Below are 15,133 nucleotides of genomic sequence, written 5' to 3' on the forward strand. Positions count from 1 at the left end.
AATGCAACACCTGCATGTATCTTTTCTTGTCAAAGCAGTTCCATAAAATAATGGAATAATCTCAAGTAAATTATATCAGATATAGAATGCTATCAAATTGGGCCTATCTGTAAAAAGTCTGGTAAACACAGAAAGATCTACAGCCATAATATATATTATAAGTAAATGAAAACATCAGATATCGATAAGAGTCAGTCTAATCCATAATTAAAAACCTCAAAATAACAACGGATGGATTCCATGTTTGGGAAGACAAAATATCAAAGCTGCATTCAAACATATCAGGAACGGATAAAGGTGTTATAGTACATCACAAAAACTCCTAACACTGGGAATGCTTTCAGCTTATGCCGGATACTTTACTACAATCTGCATAGAGAATTATATCAAAAAATGATGAACAACTGAGTAAAATGTTTGAAAGAAGAATTCTTAGGTAACGTTGTTTAAGACGTCAAAGAGGAAATAACAGTACAAGATAACTCTGAAACCAAATGATTGTATTGCCTTTGTACTGATTTCGTGTAACCGATCGGTTTAATAAGTGTGATATAAGTTTTTTCTGATAGTGATTTTGGTTGAAGTCTTCCAAACCAAATGCCTTTCCTCTTTCAGGGGTTGCTGCTCAAGATGTACTTGGGCTCGCATACATAAAGTGTGAATATAACAAATTCATTAGGAGTTGAAGTGTTTGACCTATATAAGTAATACAAATAAAATATTGCGTTTTCGACACTACTATGACATATATCACGACATCTACTGATCATACATACTTGGTTTTTAGTACATCCTTGAACACTTCCACTGAGCAATTAGAAAAAATCCATGGGTTTCTGGAGTATGGTTTAGTCTTGTCGAACAAAGGGTCCTTGGGAGACATAAGAAAATAATCATCTGCCCTGCAAGCTATCGCGTTGCCTTCACCGTCATGGTCTGCTCCTAGACTGGAAGGAAGAGCCAGGAAAGGGATATGACTATTCAACATATAAGGTGTAGCTTTGACAATATAAACCTGGATTGGTCTCTACCCCTAGAGTATCAAGTTTTAGTCTACTATCAATTAATCAAATATCCAAAAACTGAACGGAGTAAGATGGTTTTGCACTACACCACGCATTTTGCATATGATAATCTTTCATCAAAATCATTCCAGTTGTAGTTAAATTACAGTATTCAACAAGGTCGACTCCATGGATTATAACAATTATTCTCGACCGTGAAAAATACGGTGCTTGAACTATAATAAATATGGAAACATCTTCAAAGGAAACCACTGGCCACGATAAGCAGGTCGTGAATAGTTTACACATGTGAAAATCAGAAAGCTAACGCAGGACACCATAGATGCTAATCGATTGGACGCAAATGCGTTGGATACGTTATGTTTAAACTTACTTGTGTCCGAGTTCGTGTGCTGCTGTTAACACTGTGAACATAACATCACGTGTCTGGATTATGGATCCTTTGTAATATGTATCACATACCGACCCAAAGTAGGAATAACCTGAAAGGAAATAAAAAGGAAAATGAGATCACCTATCATAACATTTTTTTAAATTTTGAAGTCTGAAGCTGTTCAATGTGTATATGAAAATATCCTGATAAAAAGTAAAGCGAAATAAACACGAAAATCTATGCTAGCGTTTATTCTAATGCGAATATTCCAAATTTCCTTTGTCATGTTTCTGGTAAATGTGTTTAATATATGGTGCAATTTATGTTCTAGAAAGAAACAAAAGCGTGAAATACATGTTTACCGATAAAAGTATTTGTGGAAACACTGGAACAAATTTGCGTTATACCCACACGCGAAAACAAAGCAGGTCTCTTCAGGACCAATACCACTAAGTCACATGAACAACAGCCCACAACCTCTCTATTTAATCATCCAATGAAAATGTACCCAAAAAGTGTAAACTGGTTTATCATTAACATTTATATGAAGGTCTTAAAACTTGCAGTTACCTATTTATAGCTCAGTATATTTAAAGACTCAATTAATGATGCAATATCACGTTTATAGATGATACATACAAGCTACAATCATTGACATATAACACACCTGCAAAATATATATATATATATATATATATATATATATATATATATATATATATATATATATATATATATATATATATATATATATATGTGTACATACATAGGCAGGATAAAATCTTCGCAAAGGATATAACTGATGATTTACTATATATAGGTCGTCATGCGTATATGTCTGCAATACACCAGTGCATAAATCACCGATTAAGTAACATCATTTTTTGGTGATGTGTGCTTAGTCGCTAGGGAATATGGGCTCGTGTATATATATATATATATATATATATATATATATATATATATATATATATATATATATATATATATATATATATAGAGAGAGAGAGAGAGAGAGAGAGAGAGAGAGAGAGAGAGAGAGAGAGAGAGAGTTTAGAATAAATTCTAGGTGATTTTTAGTTCATGTTTACGGAGTGAAGCTTACAAAATCATGTTATAAGTGGAATTTCATATCTGAAACAGCAAGATCAAATCATTATGATGAGTAATACAAATAGTGTATATAATTATACTAAATTTGAAACAACTTACATATCAAAGTTTTTTTTTTCTCTTTATGGAAATGAACATCACTTATAATGGTAGGGTGGTGAATGACATCAAAGATACATTATAATAGTCTATTTAGTTTTGTACACGTACATATGAAAAAATATGTGATGACGCCCAACGATTGGCAAAATAAAGACTTTTATAAATTATGTTTCCTCATTTTCAATGTCAGAAATGCGAGACTTCAAAAACTCAAGCAAGTTTTGGATACCAAAATAGTTTGTCCTGGTTAATGATGAACTCGAAATGTGTACTGCATCTGTTTTCTCGTTACAGTAGAAAGGAGATCTTCGACTTTGCTACCAAGTTAATGTTAAGAAACAAATGCACAGTCCGACGAACATCTCTAAAGCCGACCTTCCCGACCTAACTGTAACTGTCCTCCGTGGCAAAGTGGAAACGATTAGATTTTATCTTGGCAACACAATTAAAATGGTCTAATTTTCACTAAACAGTTGCAATACAGACGGTCAAAAACATCCTTTGACAAGATTTCAGCCAATTTATTTTCTACGTGCAGTCCTGGTACAGAGCGCACCAATGCCACACGAACTTGAGTAGATTCTGACATCACTGCTTTTCGAATAACCGATGTCCTATTGCACGGGTGTGCACCCTACACCGATACCAATGTCACACATGTGCAGTCTACTACGGTACGTTTGCCAGATTTGTGTGTCGACTTCGAGAATTTAGCAATTTTTACATCACTAAGAGTATTGTATTCGTGATTCAAAGCATAAAGTTAAATCTTCACCAAGATTATTATAGGTACAATTAAAATGTTTCACACAAAATCAAATTATATCGGAATTAAATCCGAACTTTTTTATTAATACGAGGACGGGTGGCTCTTTTGACGATTCGTGGATAGATAGATAGATAGGTTGGTAGGTATATATATATATATATATATATATATATATATATATATATATATATATATATATATATATATATATATATATATATATATAGATATATATATATAGATATAGATATAGACAGGTATATATCCAATGGTTCTCTTCGTAATAATTTAAGGATTTAAAAATAAAGTATTTATAAGGCCATTTGAATTTCGGAATGGTTAACTGTAACATTGCAATATAACATATTTTGGAAAATAAGTGTGGCTTTTTAGCTGTGTCACAGAATATATGTTTTCTTTCGTTTCATAGCATGTTAATAGCGTCATGATTATGTAATATGTTGAGAGACAGTATATATCGCATAAATCGTATTTTACAATCTGACGTAATAGATCAAGACAATAATTATATATGTTCAATGAAACCCCAATGATGACGTCGGACATAGTTCCATTGTACTATAAAGGCCATATTGTCTTTTACAAAAACGGATAATCGGTTTTGAAAGCTGCGAATCAGATACAATCAGTTGGAGATCATCTGGAGATTCAATGCATGATAAAAAATGACGTTTTCAACCTTGAATGTGTGGACTGGTAATATATGTTGTACTGTCTCAACAGGTTTAGAATAAGTACGTTGACAGCGACCTTAAACTAAAATTGATTTGAAAAGATTCTGACGTTAAAACAATACATATGTCACTGGCAACTATTATCCAATTTGATATTTGTATGAAATATTTAGAATGGTACATTATTTATTTTGAGAAGGAGAGTCAGACAGACAGACAGTGGGAGAGAGCACATACCGTTCAATATTTCATCAGGGTCATCACCATATATGTCATATCTGTAACAACAAAATTAGTCTTGACAAGAACGTGTCAGGGACATCTGATGATATATTGAACATTTATACAATAACAAATAAACAAACATTGTTAGGAAGTTTGGAACAAAACTAATGGACGTCTTTAAAAGCTATTAAATGGGTGGGAGTAGATTATGTATCTCATTTACGGCATAATGTTCCATACGAAAAAAATCAAAACAATCACGTATGACAAGAAACTTTAACGCCTCGTACTTCTGACCCAGCATTCATTACATTACATTAAAATATTGAATCAATAATTATGACATTCACAACACTATTTGATAGAGAAATGAAAGTAAGGTTTACAATTAAAGGCATTCATTTGAGATGTTAAAATCCTAAACCAATTCAGTATGCATTTAATAAATAATGCTGCAGAAGACAATACACCTCTCACCCTCTGCTCATTAAAATTGCACACACTTTTGGACAGAATGATGCTGATATACCTCAGAGGAGAACTGCCTGATTGGTAGGGAGCTAGCCAGATATAACATGAAAAAGATACCTTCAAACACGTCCGTAGAACTGTTAACACAATCTCCGGGAGATGCAGGATTCTTGGCTGAGTAACAAAGCTGATGAGATTCAAAGCCACGCTGTCCAGCATGATATGAAGAGATTTTATGATGCGCTGAATGCATTATTTGGCCCATCGTCATCAGGATCATCTCCACTCCTCAGTGCGGATGGGAACACACTGATTACAGACAAAGAGAAGACCCTCGAAAGGTGGGATGAATACTTTAACTATGTCCTGAATCGCCCAACATCCATCAATGATGAAGTCACTGCGTGTCTCATCAGCTTTGTTAGAGACCCAGAAAGCAATACGTCTGGGCTCTAGTGGCAGGTTCCTGGTTCAGACTCAATCGCAACAGAGAGATACAAGGAAGACGGGGCTGGTCTGACTGAAAAGCTCGATCGGTTGCTTCATCTCATGTAACAAAAAGAGCCTATCCTAAAAGAATTTAAGGATGCGAATAGTATACACCTGTATAAGCGCAAAGGAAATCTTCAAGCTTGTGAAAACTACCGAAGTATCTCTTTGCTCTCCATCTTAGGCAAGTTTTTCGCCCGGATTCTTCTCAACCGTCTCACATTACACCTTGACCATAGAGTTCTACCATAAAGCCAGTGTGGATTCCGAAAGGAGCGAGGAACCATCAACATGGTTTTTGATGCTAGGCTGTTGCAAAAGAAAGCCAAGAGCAGAATACTTACTTTTTCTCTACCTGTGTCGACCTAGGGCCTTCGACACTGTTAGCAGATAGGGCCTGTGAAAGATCATGGTCATGAACAGATTCCCAAGGAAATGTATCCCTATGGTGCAGCAATTCCATGACGGTATGGAAGCTAGAGTCCGGAACGATGGTGAGACATTTGATCCCTTTCCTGTCTCAAACGAAGTGAATCAGGACTGTGTACTAGCGCCAACACTTTTCAGTCTCATGTTCTCAGCCTTACTCAACGATGGCCTTAGAGATGGTGACGTGGGAATCAGCATCATATACCAAATTGATGGCAAACTTTTCAACATCAGGGGGCACTAACCAAAACCTAAGGTCACAACAGACATTATCAGAGAATTTCTATTTGCTACGACTGTGCCCTCAACGCGTCGAAAAGTTCACCGTTGCTTGCACAAATTTCGGCGTTACGATTAACTCGAAATAAGACTGCAATAATGTATCATCCAGCCCCAGAAAAACCATATGCTCAGCAGCAAATCACAGTCAACGGCAACAAACTGAGCAAAGTCAATAGGTTCACCTATTTTGGGCAGTTCTCTGTCCCAGAACCTCGTAATCTATATCGAAGTTAATGCCAGGATTGCAAAGGCCAGCCCAGCTTTCGGCAGACTACATGCCAAGGTCTGGACCAGAAGAGATATTAGGGTACATACTAAGTTTAAGGTGTAGAGAGCGATTGTACTACATATGCTACATGCACAACCTGGACAGTGTACCTGCGCCATGCAAAAACGTTGAACCACTTCCACACTACCTGCCTCAGAAGGCTCCCAAACATCAAATAGCAAGACAGGATCCCAGGCTTTGATGTTCTTGCCCACGGAACCCTTCCAAGTATCTACATCATTTTCATACAATCATAGTTGCAATGGGCAGGCCACGTACCTTACATGCCAGACCACCGGGTTCCCAAAAAGTCTTATTTGGCGAGCTTGAACTAGGTAAACGTAACATATAAGGCCAGAGAAAACTAGACAAAGACACTCTAAATACTTAATTGAAGAACTGTAGCATGAGCTATGAAAACTGGGAGCAGACTACCCATAACAGGGTTTAGTGTGCCGCTCTTCCATTACTACAGTGTTGCAGCTTGCGAGGTCAACAGGAGAGCCTCGGCAGAACAACGCAGGCAGACCAGGAAATCCCGAGTCAGTAACCCACGATCAGCGTTGTTAACAAACCATGTCCACAATGCCACAGGGCCCACGTGGCCAACTACGCACCCACAGACCATTTGTTCCCTCTAATCCTCATCGACGTTATATATATATATATATATATATATATATATATATATATATATATATATATATATATATAAAGAGATAGAGAGAGAGACTGAAAGAGGGTTCAGTAGATAGCAGCATCTCTTTCTCTGGAGACAATATCCCCGGAAATACTTTATAGAGACATGGTTAAATATTTCTCAGAATGACATTTTGCCTTTTGTATCCTTAGTTGTTTTACTTCCGAGAAAAATGTATCGTTTGTAAGGCTATGGTGATACTGATTTGATAATATAAGTTGCTAATTATAAATATATAGTGGGCTATCAATTACTAAAAATCCTGAGTGCTTTCGGAAGGCATGGTATATATATATATATATATATATATATATATATATATATATATATATATATATATATATATATGAAGTTTAGAAAGTTTATTTTAGGCTTTGAAAAATTTAAAAATCGTTTGAAACTCTATAATACCTAGAACTCGATTTTTTTTTCACAGCCATTAGGACGTAACCAACTGAGTGTATTACTATGCGTTATTGATATTGTTTAGAAAAAGTAATATGCCTGAAAGTAAACAATATCTGCCTGAATGTGCTACCTTGAAGAAAGTTTAAACAGTTTCTTAGTTTCTTCTGTAAATATATCGTAGAATTTTGTTTTAGATGTAATATTGAATTCTGAGTGAAATACTTTAATACTACACGTGCTTTGTATCTACGTATCTACAATGTATATATCATGTGTAATTCGACCTTAGCTGACAAAAGTGGCTGTAGTATGAATTAGGCTAACTTTTGATACGGTCTATTATGGTTTAATTAAAATATATGGAACATAATTGGTGTTCGTTCATTTGAAACTTAGTTTGGGCGGTTAATTGGGCGTATCATGCCAATAATCTTTGTACCCTCGACGTGTAGGGTTATACACAACTTATATACACTTACTTCGTAAAGAGCATTACGTGGTCGCTTAATGCGCCGTTTTCATCAGTCCAGAGTGCAAGATCTTTTATATAGAGTTCAGCATCAATTCTGTCGTTTCCGGGAACATTCTCCACCACGGAATGTTTGTGCTCGAAGTCTTCTAATTTCTTTAAACAAAACGGAAAATAAAATAAATTGAAATCAGTTATAGGAAATGTGAAAAGCTATTTACCATCTTTAAGGAAACGGAAAACAATTGATAAAAACGTAATTAGTTCGATTAGATTTATTATTTAGTGTTACAAGAACATGCGTAAAGCCACACGGGTAAAACAGATAAGAGTACCATATTAGCTCAAATGTCTTTTCTTAGGAAATTAGTAGTTATATGTTGTTGGGGATCCAAAAGGTTACCTAATAATAGGAGGTTATAGGAACAACATTCCCTAGTTCCGTTGTTTCTCAAAATTAATCACTTCTGCTTAGGAATTATGGGATTGACCACTACGTACAAGATTTAGTTACCTCTAGACTTAAACAACTTAACAATCTGCAAAGCTACGCACCTTAGAAAATGAAGATAAGACAATGAGAATTTGTCGTTTAGCATTTCACAAAATCACGTATTAGACATATTAAATTAAAATCAAGAGATATATTAGAGTCATTAAAGTAAGCCAAGTGATATTTGTGAATTCATCTAAGCATGTTTAGACAATATTCATTTATCTACTCATGTTTATGCATTATATACATCCACCCATTCCCCATTCTTATTACCCATGCAACAGAAAATCTAGCTGTTTTGCTAACCTTACTTTCCTTATCTCAGTCTAGTTATCTCAGACCAGTCTTCTCATTTAAGGTGTCCACGCGCTCAGAATTACGTTTAAAAAAAGAAACCCTAGTAACTTAAGGTCAATCCATCTTTGAGAACAAACCATACAAAAACATTTCGAGAGAGACAAAGACACAAGCATACGATGTCGAGTTTTTTGGTATTATGCTATTTCGTTCCACACAGTATGGTCAATTTTATGCTTTATGCAGCCCTAGCTCAGTACATTTTCAGGTCAGCGTCATTAAATGTAGCTAAAACTAACAAACTAGTTTTAAATATTTGCATGAAACAAATTAAATAATGTTAGCTACATTTAATGACGCTAACCTGAAAATTGACTGTGATACGATATGATAAACTTCTCAATGCTGTGTGAAATGAACTATGACAGAACACACTGATCCATGCACATATAATATAAGCCTACACACGCGTATAAACTGTGTACTTCGAATGTAGCGGTCACACCACAGCCCTCATTAACATGTTTGTATTAATGAGACACAGGTAAACAGTTGTATGTGAACTATATTACGCTAGTGAAGAGTTTGGTTTTTTTACTTTAAAGAAAAATTGTTTGCGAGAAAAACAATCTACGCTGGGTTTGGACTGCGACAATTAAATCCCAGTCGCGGGTTATATCATATGTCTCCCCACTCGGCAAGACAAAATGTGTAAACCGTTGACTGGGATTTTCTTGTGTCGGTACAAACCCCAACATAGATTGTATATATCTACTCATGTTCATGTCATGTATGCATGTATTGTTACGCATATATAAATCATGTTTGTCTGTCAAATCTTATCGCTTGTACTGACTTTGTGTAAACAGCATATTATAGAGCTTATTGTTGTATATGAGTGTAGATTATATTTAGAGATAAGAATCATTTTTAACAATACATTACTAAAAAGCTATAGAAATGTCGCTTACATGGATTTGAGATCTTGGTAATTAACATGTTTTTAATTTTGTATAATTAAGTTGCGAGATAGATCAGGTTACTAAGTGAATCATATCCAATTTTTAAGGAGAAATGAATTAACAATTTTCGTTCATATTCCTATTCATGTTAATGTTCTTATTTTATTTTGAGACTACATATGCATTTCATGTTGCGTTTAGGTTTAATTTGGGATGAATCTTTGATTTAAAATATTTCTTGGAATTACAAAATTTTCATATGCCTATTTAGTCAAAATACAAATTTTGAATTATTCTGAAATCATTCAAATGGTGTCTGTCCAATGCCATTGTAATACATCTAGACTTCTGCACATTAAAGGCAACATCAGCATTTCCTAAGACTATAACTCATTTGGGGCACTATATCCTTCTGGATTTGTAATAAAACCTTTATGATTTCCTTAAATTTAGTTTACATTACTGTAAAATTGTGTTAACTTTTAATTTTATAAATTATAGAATTGAATTATTTATGTTTTACATATATTGCTGCTTTCTGCAGCTAATCTAACCATTTTCATATATATATATATATATATATATATATATATATATATATATATATATATATATATATATATATATATATATATATATATACATACACATACCTTCAACTAATCATGTTTAGGCAATATATGCATAAAAATTGATAGATCTTTCAAAATCTCATGGCATTTTGAGATATGTTTCAAATTGCTCTCCGGTATTTTGAGATATCCTTCAATACCAAGTCCTGTGTCTTGATATATTGTACAGTCACTCTAACGATTGTATCTTTCTTTACATTTCGTTTAAATACAAAATACTTTTATTTTAATAATACATTGCCCAAATAGAGTCTACTGTTTTAAATGAATAACAGAACCAAGTATGTTTTGTTCGGTTGAGAGCAATTTTATAAACTGCTACAGATTTTGAAATCTTGCCATAGTCTTTCTATTTTGGAGAGGCTATTTCGATTCATTTCGCAAAAGGAGCATTCTATGTCATTCAAACAAGTAATTCTTGGCTATATAATATATATTATTGTTCGTTACTTGAAACATTATACAGTTGTATCTGAGGTTGATTTCTTGTTCAAATGGAAACCATTTTTCCAAGGAATGGGGACTGTTATGTTTAAGAACATCCGCTACTAATCAATTAACATTGTATACTTTTTCTCTGTTGACTCTTGTTCGTTTTATTATGTATATATGATGCATTGAGGTGAATTGCCAACAAATAATAGATTAATTGTGACTATGGAAAGGACTAATATTCACCCATAATTGATAGGAGGTCTCTTTTATTATTGACTTAACAGTTTTCATTAATTTTGGAATATCTTCGGAATATGATCAGTCATGTGCATTCATTTTTGTACTTGTTGATGTTAGAAACTTTACACTATTATTGCCAACTATTTCCAAACTGGACAATGTTCGTCGTATCTAGATTAAATTGTTATAAAAAAAAACATATCCAATCATGCAAAGTTTATGCATGCAGTGTTCTCTTTAAAGTATCGTCTGTGTCATCGGGTTCTATCCTCATATTATGCTGTACAATAACCTGCCATTTTCTTCTATACACACAAGTACAATAACCACGGCTTTATCTCCTAAACGTGTCTGAATCAGAAACAGTTTTTGATTCTAGTCGATGGAAAGTTGGCGGAGTGTCTTAAATTGTATACACATGAACTGTATTCAGTTTAAACTGACGAATAAATTATTTAATTTATAACGTTGTCACCTGGCACTTATTAGCTGAACTTCACCAAATAATAATTTTGTTGATAATATGAAAATACTTCTTTATTTCATATATTTGTCACTGTGGCAATTGCTTTGAGAATTAAAGTTGCAATAAACCATGAACATATATTCATGACTGTTACAATGCTCATGTTTTTCCTTTACAGGAAAACGGGATTATTGTATCCGATAGAATAGAGGGATTATTGTGTCAGATAGAATAGAGGGATTATTGTGTGCGATACAACAATGATTTATGTATACGACAAAAGGGGAACCATAATGCAAAAAAGTTATTACCTGAAAAATGTAAAATTCACGAAGGGTGACACTGATTTCTATACTAGGATCATCTATTCCTTTGTAGCGCAAATTTACCTACAACAAAAAGTATTTTCAATCTTGACGCAAATACTTACTAAAAATGTTACACTTTCTTTATATGCTTTCGCAGAGGAGAAACAATTATAAAAGAATGTATAAATAAAATACGTGTGGATTCATTAAATGATATATGGATAAAATACAATCATACGAGTGTCTATTGATAACAGACGCAATGTTAAATTGATATATAAATAACATCCGTAATCCTAATAATTACATATGGTTAACTTACTGAATCATGACCTTATATATTGATACCATACACAATCATAAAAATCGGTATTGGATAACACATACAATCATAATATGATATATGGCGAGCATTCACACACATACAATAATATATGGATAACCTATAAAATGCATTTTAAATACCTTACATTCAGAACAGATAAAGAAGAAAACATCATAAACAATGATTGTCATCGAAGAGAATTCAATTTTAGACAACATATCAGTCGTTTCTAAACCTGTCACTAATATCATGGTCTTTTGGCCAATTCATGCAGGTATACTCAGTACATAAGACTGGGTTACAGAGGTAAATGTTTAGGGTAATATCATTTTACATCTACAACAAATACTGTTCGTCTGTCAAGTCAGTTGCTTCTAAGTAAGTAACCCAGTAAAGGGGGGACGAACACAAGTTTAGGTCATGTTGACTAACGCATCGACCCATTCCAAGTTATTTTGTTTTTGCATTAAACAAAAACTGAACATGTAAATTAAAAGATGCTAATATTATTCCACGTTACGTAATCATTACTTACACCATTAATGATGTGCGAGTAAACTTGTCTGAGTTTTATTACGACTTTACCAGGCTGTACTGGGGCTTGATTCGATTGCATCAGCGAAGAATAGCTGAAAGCACATATAATACATATATAGATAAATACATAAATACATAGATAGATAGATAGATAGATAGATAGACAGATAGATAGACAGATAGATAGATAGATAGATAGATAGATAGATAGACAGATAGATAGACAGATAGATAGATAGATAGATAGACAGATAGATAGATAGATAGATAGACAGATAGATAGATAGATAGATAGATAGATAGATAGATAGATAGACAGATAGATAGACAGATAGATAGATAGATAGATAGACAGATAGATAGATAGATAGATAGATAGATAGATAGATAGATAGATAGACAGATAGATAGATAGATATGTCTGTCCTTGCTTAGGTGCGTGCGTTAAAAAAGATCTCCTGCACACCTCCAATATGTTCGCATCAACAGAAACTCAAGAATGTTACTATCCGGTATCTAAATCGGACAACATCTTTGCATAGACGTTTCTCTTAAATCAAGGTATAACTGTTCACACACCTGCATATAATTATATAAAACATGTTATCAAGCTTTGTTTTCAAGCATTTCAGAGATAGATGCATGCTTGGTTATAGAGGCATGTGCTACTGAAACTATATATCTCTCTGACGCCTGTGTAATGTTCAGTAAACAACCGAGATAAATCATAATGTTAAAGAAAAACAAACAAGAACTTCAGAAATATACAAATGCACAATACCACAATCGATGTTACACAGTCGGTAGAGTTTCAAAACTTAGCCACATGATTAATATAGTGTTTTGCTCTTTGTCTTATATCCGCTATCGACCAGTTGATGCTGTGCTCAATACCAATCGATCTCAAAAAGTCGTTAGTATTGTTTCATTTAAAACCATGATATGTTTTCAAGGTATTATCAGTCTTACATGCAACAAATCTGCCCTCCGCCTTAGCTTAGCTTTTTCTTGGTGTGCACAGCATGTACTTTTTACAGTTCATACAATACACGCGTTGTCATATTTTGCGTATTATCATCTTAACTATTTTCTTGTAAGTAGCATACACGTTTTCAACGTTTCTACTATGACATAATTTGAAAATGATACACTTATACCAGGGAGCTCGACTAATAACATATTCGGGACAATATCTGTACAACGGCGTTTAATTCGTAAAATTGGAGGTACTGTCTTCTTAATTTCAGCTTGTATCGAGATAATGTTATCTTATTTACAGCTTCTATCAGCAAGCATACAGATTTAATCAACATGTTTTGCAGCACTGCTAGGGATGGATAGATAACTGTAAGTAAGTTAAATATGAAAGAAGGTCGATATCGGTGGATAGATATAAGTATGTAAACAGATTATCAATTTTTCTTCGAGTTAGGTGTGTTCTTATTTGCAAATAACACTTACAAGTCCCATATTCCTGAATCGAGCAGTACAGCAATCTCGACATAGTAGACTTGCTTTCGATTATCTGCGAATAGCATTTGAAATTAAGATACATTTATTTTGCATTGCATCAGTCTCTAAAGGGTATAAGTTTGAAAACGAATAAAGTATTTATAATTTAGAATGTATTAATGCATTTGTGTTCATTGTAAGTTCTATGTAAAATGTTAATTCTTCAAAACTATGGTGTATTATCAATACGCGTGTAGTGTATTTGAACATTAAAGCAGTATAACATAAATGACTTCAATTTACAATTGAATTTGGCATTCTAATTACTTACATTGCCCCTATTTGCGTAATAATAACAAGGGAAACCACTAAAACGGTTCTCACCTCTGTTATGTAAACTTCCTCCATTTCTGGAAGATAACGTTGAGTTTCGGAAAGGAAACTGCCTTTGTCCATTTGGATTACGTCGAAGTAGACGTGTCACCTCTTGTTCTACGTTTTTCACATCTGGATGATAATATGATCTTTATTATATGTAAAGATAGCAAAGTGAGTTAAGTTTTATATTGGTTTATTTTGTGACTACTTCATACATACAAATAACACAAATCAGAGTAAGGATGCAAACAAAACTTCCTCGTGAGAAAAACAGAGGTATAATCACACTGAAGTTTGGTTAGGCTCACTTGATTTCGTTTCTAATTTAAATCAATAGGAAAATTATAATGGATACATTTTTGCAAAAAAAACAGAAACAAATAACAATCTTGCATTACTGCAGCTATGTTCAGAAAATGGTGTTACTATCGTTACAGTGCAAACTTAACATGCAAAAAGGTATGCATGTGTTATGCTTCAGATATGAGAAAGTCTTACAAACCTTCATGTGTCACCGAAATGTTTCTTTGAACATTTCTTTGATCCCGTAGAACATATAGTGTGCCAAGGTCTGGGACATCAAAAAGGTTTCTTGATGTGATGTCAGTCTTCGCTGGTCGAAGATCGTAATTTGTTTCTTCGATTTGTACATTTCCATTCTTGATCAAGGATAAAATAAGAAAGTTCCAATTAGTAACGGACACAGATTATGTTATGTTTAAACGATTGAATAGGAGTTGAGAAAAGGAATGTGTATGATACCTAATAGATATGCTAAACCTAGTCA

The 15,133-nt window shown here is 33.7% G+C and overlaps 1 protein-coding gene across 1 annotated transcript; it reads right to left on the reverse strand.

Moving 5' to 3' along the window:
- Positions 1-766: 766 nt before the first annotated feature.
- LOC149804318 (metalloprotease mig-17-like) lies at positions 767-14,424 on the reverse strand. The gene is made up of 6 exons (XM_089932193.1): positions 14,353-14,424; positions 11,658-11,735; positions 7,829-7,974; positions 4,315-4,355; positions 1,399-1,507; positions 767-947 (listed from the first exon to the last, which is right to left on the reverse strand). Exons 1-6 carry the CDS (start codon positions 14,422-14,424, stop codon positions 767-769), a joined length of 627 nt encoding a protein of 208 aa, XP_089788319.1.
- Positions 14,425-15,133: the final 709 nt, after the last annotated feature.

Source organism: Sinohyriopsis cumingii, chromosome 2, assembly GCF_028554795.1.
Source record: "Sinohyriopsis cumingii isolate HCF-2022 chromosome 2, ASM2855479v2, whole genome shotgun sequence".
NCBI lineage: Eukaryota > Metazoa > Mollusca > Bivalvia > Unionida > Unionidae > Sinohyriopsis > Sinohyriopsis cumingii.

What these genes read in the sequence shown, in the direction of transcription:
- LOC149804318 (XM_089932193.1), bottom strand. Translation starts at nt 14,424, where the DNA reads ATGGACAAAGGCAGTTTCCTTTCCGAAACTCAACGTTATCTTCCAGAA. An exon ending in AGGAAGTTTACATAACAGAG is followed by an intron (nt 11,736 to 14,352) that starts GTGAGAACCGTT and finishes TTTTTGTTGTAG; the next exon opens with GTAAATTTGCGCTACAAAGG. An exon ending in CCCTGATGAAATATTGAACG is followed by an intron (nt 1,508 to 4,314) that starts GTATGTGCTCTC and finishes ATTTCCTTTCAG; the next exon opens with GTTATTCCTACTTTGGGTCG.